This window comes from Cervus elaphus, chromosome 5, assembly GCF_910594005.1.
Source record: "Cervus elaphus chromosome 5, mCerEla1.1, whole genome shotgun sequence".
Classification (NCBI taxonomy): Eukaryota; Metazoa; Chordata; class Mammalia; order Artiodactyla; family Cervidae; genus Cervus; species Cervus elaphus.
The window spans coordinates 84555500-84567914 of NC_057819.1; the positions used below are offsets into that span (position 1 = coordinate 84555500).

Consider the following 12415-nt stretch of genomic DNA (forward strand, 5'->3'; position numbering starts at 1 on the left):
GCCCGTGTGGCGCTCAGCCCTGGCACCCAGCTGGCAGGAAAGCCCTGCACCCAGAGGCGTGCCCCGCGAGCCTTCTGGCCTGCCTGCTCCCTGTGCCCCTCCGCACCCCTTGCATGTGCACCGCGGGCCTCTTCTCCGCAGCCTGGCGCCCCCTCCCGGCTCTGGGTCCCCGCCCCCTCGGGGCACTCTGGGGACCTCGCGGAAACTGCTCCGCCAGGGTATAAACAAGCCGCCTGTCCTGCCAGGCCGTGAGGAGATGAAAGCCTGGAGGTTTCTCCTCTGATCATGAAACAGGCTCTGGAAGGGTGCGGGCCTGGAGCCTTATCTACCATACTCGGAAATGGTTTTAGAATGAACTGCTAAAACAAGCTTCCTTGGACGTTTCTCGGTGTTGGAGGCTTTCGGGGCGTGGGGCGAGGGTCTGGGGCATTTGGATTTTGGCACTGAACCAGTAAATACGAACGATGCTGAGAGAGGGGCCAACAAGCTTCATCTGGGCTCAGAGAGCTGCGGGGTTCCCCCGGCCTGGCCCAAGGGGGTGGTGGCCAGATTCAAGGTGCTGACCTGTTCCCTCCCCATCAATTCTGCAAGGAGCTGGGGTAGCAGGGAAGAGAGGACCTGGGGGACTGGCCAGATTCTCTCCAATCAGCAGGGACCCCAAACTCCAAGTCCACTGCAGTCCCAGCGTCCTGGGGCTCAGGAACCCCAGGAGCAAATATGTGTGCTTCCCTGAAAATGTAGGTGCAAAATCAAATCCAAGGGGTGAGAAACCTGGAGAGGGCTTTTGAGGTGGGGAGAAGTGGTGACTGGGAGGGCAGGCGAGGGATTCTGGGGGTCAGTAATGTTCTGCTTCTCTATCTGGGTGGTGGTAACACCAGTGTGTTCAGTTTGTAAAAGTCCATACGGCTGTACAATTAAGACTTGTTCACTTTTCTGAAGGAATGTTCCACTTCAATAAAATTGACATTAAAAATTATATATGTGTGTATATATCATAAAGATGTGTACACACACATACAGAGGCCAGGGTTTGAAAGGAAAGGGCTTTAGGAAAAGGGTAGGGGGTCCACAGAAAACCCCATCCATTTTCTATCCCTAGTGTCTGAAGGTCTTAAAGAAGAATTCTGGGTGTGTTGGGAATAGGCTGGGGCCCAGCAACTAAGGCTGAGCTTGGGGGCGGGAGGTAGGGGGTGCCATCTAATACTGAGACCAAAGCTTTTGTAGCCAAATGATTTCTGAGAGCAATGGACAGAGCAATATAATTTATTTCCACTTTGCACACATACACACACACACTCACACACACATGCACAGAGTTTTCTACTTCACTCAAAGCATTTTTCAGAAATATTTTCCCTAAGATGGGGGCAGAAAAGAGGGTGTGTGGAATGGATGCTGTTTTGGAAGACCAGTTGGTTCTCTGAGAGTTTTTTTTTTTTTTTGAAGACACTTCCTTCTGATAGACTTTTGCTTTCAGAAAATACTTTAGAAAGAGATCAAAGCACTCTCTCCCCAACCCACTTTCCCAGTGTCTTCAACCCTTACTTCTCTTATCACCCACGCCACTGGGCTCTGACGCTCTGTATACAGAGCGAGGGCAATTGGCTTTGAAGCCCCGGATTAAGCCAGGCCAAATCCTTGCCTCAGAATAACAAACAATACAGGTTCAACAGGAGTTCTCATCAGTAGTTCATTTTTCAAACACAAATTCACTGTCACTAACACAAGCAACATTGAACTCAACAGGCTATGAAGGCTGATAGTGGAGATTTATCTGGTGGCAAAACCATGACCTAGGAGTACAGCAGTCAGACGGTTAGGAAATTTTCATATTGGGGAGGTTTTTATTTAAATTTTGTGGAGCTCACTTTTATCTGTGTTTGGGAGAAAAGGCAGTTTCTCACATGGATCAAGCTTGGCAGAGATGTGAGGTGGCAGAGAGGGCTCTGCTGTCTGCAGCTAAGGGCATAAACTCTCTGGGTGCAGCCTTCTGAGAGGCACAGAGACTGGTTAGAGAACGCTCTGGCCCCATTTGACACTCGACATCAGGGCTTCCTGAGCATTCAGAAATCTGATGTCTTGAACTGTGGCTGGCATGTTATTCACCCACTCGCGTTGTCGGAGAACTTAAAGTCACTGTCTGATGAAGGAGACCCTGTTTCCCTTTGGCCGTCAGCACTTTGAGGGCTGAAGGCAAGAGGCTCCTAACTAAGGACTCACACTGGCTTGAGAACATTCAGGCTCCTTTTCTCCAGCCCCCCTCCTTCAACCAGAGAGCAGTAGTGGCCCTAGCCAGCCAGGGTCTCTAGGGCAGCACAAGAACTCCACCTTGAGCAGGTCCCCATAAACAAGCAATCAAGGGGATTTCTCAAAGTTGGGGTTTCGTTCGGGGGGTGGGGCATCACTTCTTGGCTTGTGTAGAACCTGGTAACTGCCTAACTCTGCTTCTATGGGCAAGTGCCAAATGCCTCCCCTTTTCAGGGGTCGGGTTTATGTTCTCTTGGTTCTCCTCCAGCTCAGGCAGTCTAGGACTCTGTGATTAAAGGTTCAGGAGAAACATCTAGGCCGTCTGCTGAGAAACAGAAGTGTCCCAGGAAGGCCGGTGGTAGACAGCACAAAGAAGAAAACAGGGAGAGGCACGGGACAGGACGCGGAGGAGCCATGAGCCTGAGCAAAGCAAGCTGCCTTCCAAGGCTGCCTGGGCAGGAGGGAGGCAGGGGGGAGGAGGGGGACACAGGGGTCAGAGCGGTGAAAGTGGCCTCTGAAGTTAGTGAGCAGCTAGGCAGGGGTTCTGTGAGAACTGTGCTGGCAGGGGATGAGGCTAGTGACTTTCCTAAGCACTAGGCTGGTGCAAGGAAAACTTTCTGTCAGAGAAATGAAAGACTGCGATGGATCCTTAATTGGCCAACATCATCACAGCCATTTAAAAATTATTGTCATCATTCCCTGAGGTCCATCTCTAAGCCTCCATTAGGATCAGGCACAAATATCTGCCTGAAGCCAGTCACCTCTGGAAATGTGGGGGGGTGGGGGGTGTGTGTTGGAAGAGGGAGGGAGGAGGCCCCATGCAGGTGCAGGAAACCCCACTGAGGAGAATCACAAATGCCTTTTGTTTAAAAAGGCAGGGGCCAGGCATGCCCAAAGAACATGCCGGCCATTCATTTTCAAGAGACAAGGTTATTTCTGCAGCCTAAAAATGGAAGTTCTGGATCTTTCTCTTCTTTCCTTCCCTACATCCCAGCAGTAACAAGAAATAGCCACCTCCCCCATTCACACCTATAATCCACTTAGCAATTTACCAAGCACTGCTCACAATATCCCTGGTTTGAGTCTCAGAGTAACTGAAAAAGAAAGAATGGCAGGTAGGTCTATAGTCGCCATCCTGTTTGAACAAATACCTCTGAGCCTCAGGAAATTTGGGGACTACCCCAAGTGCACACAGCTAGGAAAAGGCAGGGCTCCTGCATGACACCTGGCCCCCACTGTCCTCAATGAGTGCTCCACCACGTCCCTGGTCCCAAGTGCAGCAAACTCAAGCCCTGATATCTTGTTCCGTCCCCTGATAGACAGAAGCCCTGGATGGCCATGCCACCACCCTGACTTAGGCAAGAGGGCAGGGAAGTGCCCAGACCCCCATCCCCAGCAAAACAAAAGACAATTTGCAAGGCCTGTCAATGGGCAGACTGGAAGGACCCAGCACGCCTACTCTGTGTACAACAAACCACCAGCTTTTTATGTCTTTTGACGCATCATTCCCTAAGCGGTTCGGTGGAAGTTCTCTAAAAAGGAGAGGAAAAACGCTGAGTAAATGCGGGACATTTCTCTAACGGTGATGAACGGTATTCGCTAGCATTTACCGTGTGCTTACATGTGCCAGGAGCCGTGCTAGGGCTTTACACGCAACTGTACAAAGACCTATTATTTTACAGATGGAGATGAGGAGAGAGCAGAGACCCTAAATACCTGGCCTGAGGGTTGCATAGATGGAAGGAGGTGAGCGGAACCGGAAGCCCCAAGTCCGACTCCCCATTCCTGGCGCCTGATGCTTCACCATCTTATTCCTCAGAAAACTCAACCAGGGGCCCACGGCCAGACAAAGGGACATTTTCATACCTAAACTGTACCCCGGGGACCATAATCGAGTGCGAGTCGGTGGGGGACGCAGGGTAGGGGGAGGGACTCCTGAACCTGAACTTTCTCGAGGTTCGGTCTGCCGCAAGCCCCCTTCACCTGATAACCGCCCTCCTCGCGGTTCCAGCCCCACCCGGGCCGCGCCACCCCAGCGAATGTCTCCAGCCTGCCCGGGTCCGCGGCTTTCTCCTCTCTCCCTCTCCTCCCGGGTCTCTCCCACAGACACCAGCGCATTTTAAAGATGTTTCCACTTTATAAATCATCCCTCTCTGGCAGCCACCCGAGGACCGCTCCCCGAACAACACACACACACACACACACAAGGCCGAAAGGTGCCTTCTCCTTGGCTGAAGGGGATGGCAACGGCGGAGCGGCTCCCGTGAGATGAGAGTCTTGGGGTTCACGCTGCCCACCCCCCCACCCCCCCACCCCACAAAATTTAGGGAAATAGGAAAACATGGTCCAGTCCCCTTCCTCCACCTGTGGAGGGGCATCTCCGAGTCCCCAGTCAAAGAAACCCTGAGCAATCAGCAGGTCCCCAAAAGGAGGCGGGCAAAACAGCACCCCCACCCCCACGCCCCCAGGGGCCAGAAGTTCTGGAGCTAGGACCTTCGGCGGCACGATCCGAATTTGCATTTCATTTGCATAACACTGCCCCGCCCCTGCCTCCCGTCCCCGCGGCTCCCTGGCGGCGCACCTCCCTACCGGCTGCCCGCGGCCGGTTCGGAAGCTCTGACAGACCAGGAGCTGGGGCCTGAACGGCGGAGGAGGCTGGGTGGTTGTCCCCTGGGCTGAAGATCGAGGGGGCTGCTAAGAGGGCCCCGGGGGATCCCCACTGCCCCCGTCTGTCACCCACCCCGAAGGAAAACCAGCGCTGACCTGCCGGCCTTGGTGATGATCATCTCGGTGCCCGCCTCGTGGAACTTCTTCCACAGCTCCTTCTCATGCAGACCCACCTTGATGTTCTCGATGGTCTAGGGAGGGCAGGGAGGGACTCGTGTCGGCCTGGCCCTTGGCTACACGCGCAGCCCTCAGAAAGGGGGACACAGGCCCAAGGGGCCAAGCAGGACACTGCCAACCCTGCTAGGAGCGCAGGCTCCTGGAGTCCTGGCAGATTTCGTTTCACAAAATGGTTCTGTACCATGGGTGAATTTTTAAAAATGTAAATGTCATCAGTGAATGTAATCAGTGAATCTCCCTCCTTCTTCGGAGCTGCATACAGACGGGCCCACAGAGGACACGTAAACCGACCTTGCCTGGGTGGAAGACACACTCCTACACAAACATAAACACTCTACCCCACACGGCCACAGACTTGCGGGCAGACACACCGACCCCGGAGAGGCACCCCTGCCCCCGGCCGACAGCGCGCCCCCGCAGACGCGGCCTGCAGACCCGCACAGGCAGAGGGCGTGCACAGGGTCACGGCGACGTCCGTCCCCTCGGCCCCCGGAGCTGGACGGATTCCTGCAGCCACCGGACCAGGGGCCACTCTCCCCGCCTGGTCCCAAGGCTTTCGCCTCTCGTCCTCTAGAGGTCGAGGCGCGGGACCCTTTTCCCGGGCTCTCTGCGCCGCGGGGTCCCTCCGTCGCCTGTCCCAGAGCAGCCTCGAGGGCGCAAAGTGGAGGAAGGACGAAAGGCAGAGAAGGCGCCCTGCCCGGGGGAGTGCGACAGTCGAGCCCGCAGTGGGGTGGGTTGGACAGACGCTGGCGGCCCTGCAGACAGATCGACGCCCGACCTCCACCCGACGGCCGGCCGGGCCCTACCTGCTCAGAGGCGGTGGCGGCGGTGGCGACGGCGACGTCGGCGCCGGGGCCTGGGGGGCTGGCGAGCGCGGCTCCGCTGAGGCCTGGCGCGGCCAGCGCGGGCTCCGGGGCGTTGGCAGCGTTGGCGGCGCTGGCGGCGCTGGCCTCGCCGAGCGCGGCTCCCGGGGCCCGGAAGGCCTCCTCGCTCTCCGACAGGCCCTTATCCTGCAGCATCTCCTGTGGGCACAGCACACACGAGTCACATGCCCCGGTCCAACTCGCCTGGGACCCCGCAGCCCTCTGGAGCTTGGCCGGGGGCGGGGGGGTTTCGGCCCCGGCGCACGTGGACCCCGCCCCTTCCTGAGCTGGAAGAGGGAGAATACGCGAGGGCAGGACCCTTTCCTTCTCCCTCCGGGTCTGGACCTGTGAGGGTTTGTGCGCGGTTCAAGGTCCTGCCTGCCCCTGGGTGTGGGGCTGTGCGTTGAGTAGGTCTGGGGGAAGGACCGCCCTCTCGGCATGGCCCCAGCTGCACCCCAGTCCCTCCTCCTGTTGGGCTCCAATGGAGCCTGAAGCCTGGTTCTTTTTCGGGCTGATCCTTCATTACTGGGGTCCAGGCTCCCTCTTGGCCCAGGGCAGCCAGGACCATTTCTGAGCCGGAGGAGAGGAGAGTCAGGCCAGGAGGGTAGGGCCCAGGTTCCCGGGCTCCACACCAGCAGATACGGCCTCCCAGTTGACCGGCCTCTCAGGCCCTGGCTCACTCCCCTTCCCTAACCCACTCAGAGAGCAGCCAGGTAGATGATTCCTGAACCTAAGGGTTTCCCTCCTGCATGGTCCTGCTCCCCTCGCCACCTGTGCAGCACCCACGCATGCACACACAGACTCACACCCGGACGCAGCTGGCAAGTCACCCAAGGAGCCACATTTTCCTAGGGTCGCTCTGATTCAGGCCCTGAACTCAGCCAGGGGCACTCCAGCCTTGCCCTCACGTGCACACTGGCTGGCTCAGTCACTCACATTTTTAGTTACAAAGGGCTCTGCTTTGGGGAAAGGACCCAGACCCCTCCCAGCTAAGGACCAGGCCAGCTGGGTGGGCCCAGTTCACCAGCACAGCCTAGTCCTGCCCCTTCCTCAGGCGACTAGAACTATTCACCCTCTTGCTTCTGAGCCTGCTCCCTTCTGGAAGCTGGTCCCTGGATGTCAGGATGAGAGCCCAGCCTGCAAGGACCTGCCTGTCCTGCCTCCATCGTGGGTGCAACCCTGCATTATCTCTGCTTCTCCTTTCTACCTTCTAGCTCTTCTCCCTTCATCTGGATCTGGGCAAGCTCTAGGGAGGCTTTCTAAATGTCCAGCTGCCTCTTTTGTGACCAAATGTTCCCCCTTTCTCCTCCTACCTTCTTTTCTGTCCTCCCCAGGATCTCTCTGGGCATTCCACGGCCCAGGCCTCTCATCCACTGGCCTCCCCATCCCAGGCCTAGACATCGGCTCCCAGGGCCTCACAAAGTAAACAAGCCAAGTGCAACCGAGGAGATAAAAAGGGGCCGGGGCCAGTTGGGGCTGGGAAAAGCCCATAAAGATAAGGCTGACAGCCCTGCGGGTCCTTGAGCCACAGGCACGGAGGAGACGGGCTCGCGGGGCATAACCAACGCCAGCACGATCCTTGGGCCACAGGCGGGTTCCAGGACCGAGCCTGGAAACCCAGGAGACCTCACGCAAGGGGACACCGCACAACCACAAGGAGGGTGGTTATGAGCTCTGACCCTAGGCGTTGGTTCCGATTATATCTGGGGTCAGCCTGGATGGGCCTCGGGGTCGGCTGGTCCAACTGTGGCGGCCGGCGGGGCCGGGAGGGGCCGCCCAGTGCGATGCTCTCCGGGCCGCTAGGTCCCTGCGCGGCACTTGTCACGCGACGCCCCGCGACTTGCGCCGCGCTCTGGGTCCTGCCCCGTGCGGAGCACATCCGCGGCCCGCGGTCACTGAGCTCCAGTCCCGACGAGGGGCGAGTGCTGCGCGGGGCTCTGCTTCCCCAACTCGAGGTTCGCCTCTTCCTTGTCTCTCAGCCACGCAGCCACATCCCGACATCCCGACGATTCGCCTTCCCTGGAGCTCCCGCTCGTTTCCTTGTCTTCCCGCCCGGCGCGAGCAGACCCGAGGTCCGGTCCGCTGGGACCCCGAGCCCCGGCGCGCTGGGACGCCGGTACCAGCAGGTTCGGCACCAGCCGAGGGCCGCGGCCGGCGCTCGCCCTGCTCCTAGAGCCCTCGGCGGGCGCGGCCGGCCGGCTCCGCGCTCCGTGCCCTCGGGTCCGTCACTTTCAGCTGTCTCGTTTTCTAAGAAGGATAGCATTTTTCTTTCCATTTCTAGATTACTGGTGATACTTTTCTTGTGCCGGGGAATTGTTAATAGTTTATACTATATAAAGCATTTTAATTATCTTTATTATCAGAGTAGTATTCTGGCCAGTTCAATAACATTAAAACTATCCTATCACATACAAGTTATTAGTGCTTTTTATTTTTAATATTGTATGGTTAAAGTACTGGTTTGATTTGTTAATTCGTCATTATCAAATATGTTGTTATGGCTTTCCTGTCACATCATCCTAGGGCCTCCTGGCATGTTAGTAATTCTATTAGTATTCTACTAATACCTAGGCAATCATTAAATACAGTCTTCCAGTAGGTCATGTTAATCTATCATCATTTTTACTCTGTATCCCTAAAATGTTTCCGTGGCTGGTTCCTCAGCCTCTGTTCTTGGTCAGTTTCGATAATTTATTTACCATAACATAATATTATTGTTCTCAATATTCACATTAATTTTCTTCACAGTCATATAATACTTTTTGTTATTTTACCGTTATTTGTTTTGTTAGGATTGTTCATAATACTCCAGGTATTCTTCATCACATTGTTGCAATATCTCATTACTTTGTCATTATTTGTAATGTTATGGATCTTAATTCGCTAGTTATTTTTCATCACATCATTACTTCTTGTTACTTTGTCATAATTTGTCATATTGCTGTAGCTCTTAATACTCTGATTATTTTTCATCACATTGGTACACTACTTCTTATTACTCTATCATTATTTATAATGTTGTTGGGACTATTAAAACCTTGGTCATAAATTGTCATATTACTCCAGCAATTCTTGTTGCTGTCTATTTATAGTACTATTGCTCTTAAGATTTTGGTTAACATTTATTTTAATAATTCACTATAGTATCAATAATAAATTATAGTATTCTGTCAATACTAATATTAGTATTTCCCTTATTAGTATTTTCATTGTTCACCTTTTTCCTACGGTTTTATCATTTTGACACTATTGCTCTTTCTTATTCTATTGCTATTGATTTTAACATGCTTCTCACATTGTTCCATCACTTTGTCTATGATTCTTTCAAATTTGGGGTTACAGTTTTCACTTCGTTTTGAGAATGACTATTATTTTATTGTTGTTTTAAAGTCCGGAGTACTCTATTAGTTATGCCGTTTAGCCCTGCTTTTTGGGTAATGGCTTATATTTTGGTAATTCTTGATCATGGATCATTATTTATATATGATGCTCCTTGCTTTAATTTTGACGACCCTGTTGCATCAAAGGCTCTAAAGTCCAGTGTTCTCATCACACACATTTCCACATCGATATTCGCCAAGTACCGGGCCCTCATTCTTGGCCTTCCTTCTTCTGCAAAGACCAATTTCAAGACCACCGCTCTGCTTGTCTCATCCTAACCTTGTTCCTTTGGCGCTGGCACTGTCCTCCCTATGCTCTTGGGTCCTTGGACCCAATTCACGCGGCTGCTCGGAGGAGAGGAGGTCTTGAGCCACGACCGCTGGGAGTCGGGCCGAGGCGGCAGCCAGATCGGAAAACACTTCGCGCCGCCCTCTTGCCGCCTTGACCGCCCCCGAGGTTCTTACCCCGGTCCCGTTACTCGTCCCCTTTCCAGCTCATCCTCCTCCACCTTGCAGCCTCACCCTGGTTTCGGGTGGCCCCTGTCCCGCACACCCTGCTCACCCCCACCCACGCTGGGACCCTCACTCACCCTAACTGCTCTGCCGCAAGCGCTGGTGCCCGCGGCCCGGGGTCCACTGCAAGCCCGGGTCCGAGGAGCCTGGGTCAGCCAGGACTCCGACTCGGGGCCGCTGGGTCAGGGTCCCGCTGCCCGCCGCGCCCTCGGGGCCGGACGCATCCCGGTTCTGGAGCGGGCCCTTGATCTCCGAGGCTGCACTTCGGGGCCTCAGCTCCCTCCCCTCCTCCCTCCCTCCGGGGCCGCCCCCCTCCCCGCGCTGACGTCGCCGCTGTCAATCAGTCCGCGCCCGCCGCCCCCCGGGGAGGGGGCTCCGGGGTCTCCGGGCTCCGCGGCCCCGGGACCCCGAGCTTCGAGCTGGCTGCCGGCTCCCCCAGCGCGCGGCCCGCTGCCCTCTCCGCGGCCCTCGGGCCCCGCCGGCCGGCCCGGGCGGGATTGGGAGCCCCGCATGGTTTAGATTAGAGGGGGCAGGAAGAGAGGGCGAGCGGCTCCGCCGCGCGGCTCCCACCCGAGGCTCGACAAGCGGGACGGCTGGCCGGCCCGGAGCGGCGGCGCGTCCCGCATCCCGGGACGCCGCACGCCGGGGTCGGCGGGGCCGGGGCTCGCTTCCAGACGGCCGCCCTCCGCGGAGCCGCGGGCCGCGGGGCCCGCCCGCCCGCACGCGCCGCGGTCCGAGCCCGCTCCCGGGGCCGTGCCCGCCGCGCACCCGCGCCCCGCCGGCCCGCACGGCGGCTCCCGACCATGCCCGCCACACATTCTCACACCTCCGCGCTCCGGCCCGCGCTCGCGCCTGCGGTCGGGCCCCGGGCCCTGTCGCGACGGCCAGGCCCCGGCCTCGTCTGGGACAGACCCCGCTGCTCACCGGCCCGCGCTCGTCCGGGCCACCGGGCAGCGGGCGCTGCAGTCGGCCGCGGGGGTCACGGGTGAGGGCAGGCCCTCCGCCCAGGCGGGGAGGAGGCCCCGTGGCCCGGGTCTGCAGCGGCGGCGGCGGCGGCGGCGAGGAGGTGCGGCGCCGGCCTGAATCGAAGCCCAGGCCCAGGCTCCGAGGTGCCAGCGCTTGGCAGAGCCTCTTGGGGAAACTGCGGCCTAGGGCCAGGACTCTGCCAGCAGCTCCCCGAGATCCCGGAGGGCTGAAGAGGAAGCCCAAAGCCTGCTCCAGTCTAAGAAGCCCAGACGGCTTCGCACCGAGCCAGCCGGCCTCTGGGTCTCGGAAGTGAGTGCCCCTCCGCCGCCTAGACCTCCCTGCCCGGCCTCTGTCTCACTTATCTCCACGTCTCCGTGTCTGTCTGTGCCTCCCCGCAGGCCCCTGCAGCTGCACGGGCAGGCAGTCTCATGTGGACCTCAGCCCATGCCCAGCCTGCCCACCATGTGCAAAGGCCCGGGAGTCCTTGGTCACTAGAATTCCCAGATAAGCCCCTCAGTTCTCAGCATGGGCTGTATCCGCGCTGGTGTTCCAGCGCGCTCTCCAATCAGCCTCTGTTCCTTTCCAGATTCTGACCTCAAAAGCAGATTCATGGGTTCGAACAGGACAGGGAAAATCCTTTGCTGGATGGCTCCGTCCCTTTTATAATGCTAGGAGATAGTGAGCGGGGCATCAAGGCTTTCCCCACCCCCCTGCACACAAAGCGGGAAGGAGAATACCAACTCAAGAAACGCCAGCTGCCGTTGTCAGGAGCCTGTGATGCTGCTCCACCGCGGGCCCAATGCCCAAGAATCCCCGTCTCCCCGCCACAGTACCAGAGCCTGATGCCCCAACTTCCCTTCATGACTCCTCTCTTGGAGCAGGCCCTGGTCAGGGAGTCCTAAACCAGGAAGGGAAAGAAAGGTCTGAGAGAGGTGCAGAAGCTTAATCCTCCCCTAATTGTGCCTCCTCCTGAAGTAGAGACAGGGAAGGCCCTGGTGTTTCAGGAGATGCCTGGGGAGTCGTGTTTCCTGTGTTAGGGAGAACTGGATGACGTTCCTCAGCTTCTGTGCCCAAGCTCCCTCCCATGTCCTCTCCAACAGCATGGAGGGAAATCCTGGCAGGTAAATAGCATCTGGACTAACCAAGCAACTCCTGTGTGGCATGGTGAACAGGGAGGGCAGTCAATCACCAGGTACCACTGGAAGACCAGAGGTAGGCCAGACCCTGGAAAGAGTTTCCTGACAGTCATGGAGGAAGTTCATAATGAGACCATCTAATGTAGCTCTTTAGAGAAGCTATAGAGTGGAAACTTCCTAGGAGTTCAAGGCTTTCTGGAGACTCATGAGAGATAACCTAAATTAAAATTGGCCAGTTCATGATGATGTGGAGAAATGTGATATGGAAGAGACAGGCTAGGTTTTGGTGACTAAAAGGAAGGGGCAAATCAGTCAGCAATTGAGGAAGAAAAGGAGAGAGGTTATATGTGCAAATTCTCCATTACTAGAATGGAATATATTATTTTGTTGATTCTAAGAAACACATTTTTTCACATTTTGACATATCTTAAATTAGGATGCATCTTAACATCAATGGTGTGTCATA

At 56.4% G+C, this 12415-nt stretch overlaps 1 protein-coding gene across 3 annotated transcripts in view; it reads right to left on the reverse strand.

Annotated features, from left to right (window-relative positions):
• TBX4 (T-box transcription factor 4) overlaps nt 1-10864 on the reverse strand; it is a 30816-nt gene extending 19952 nt beyond the window's left edge. For 2 of the 3 annotated variants that reach the window (XM_043900883.1, XM_043900881.1), the window contains exons 1-3: nt 9925-10059; nt 5898-6113; nt 5011-5105 (exon numbers count right to left, since the gene is read on the reverse strand). In XM_043900883.1, coding sequence (XP_043756818.1) covers nt 5011-5105; nt 5898-6110 — 308 coding nt within the window. In that variant the 5' untranslated portion in view covers nt 6111-6113; nt 9925-10059. Of the gene's footprint in view, nt 1-5010; nt 5106-5897; nt 6114-9924; nt 10060-10771 lie in introns of those variants that run through there. The other variant, XM_043900882.1, reaches the window with a different exon arrangement.
• Between the last annotated feature and the right edge of the window lie 1551 nt (nt 10865-12415).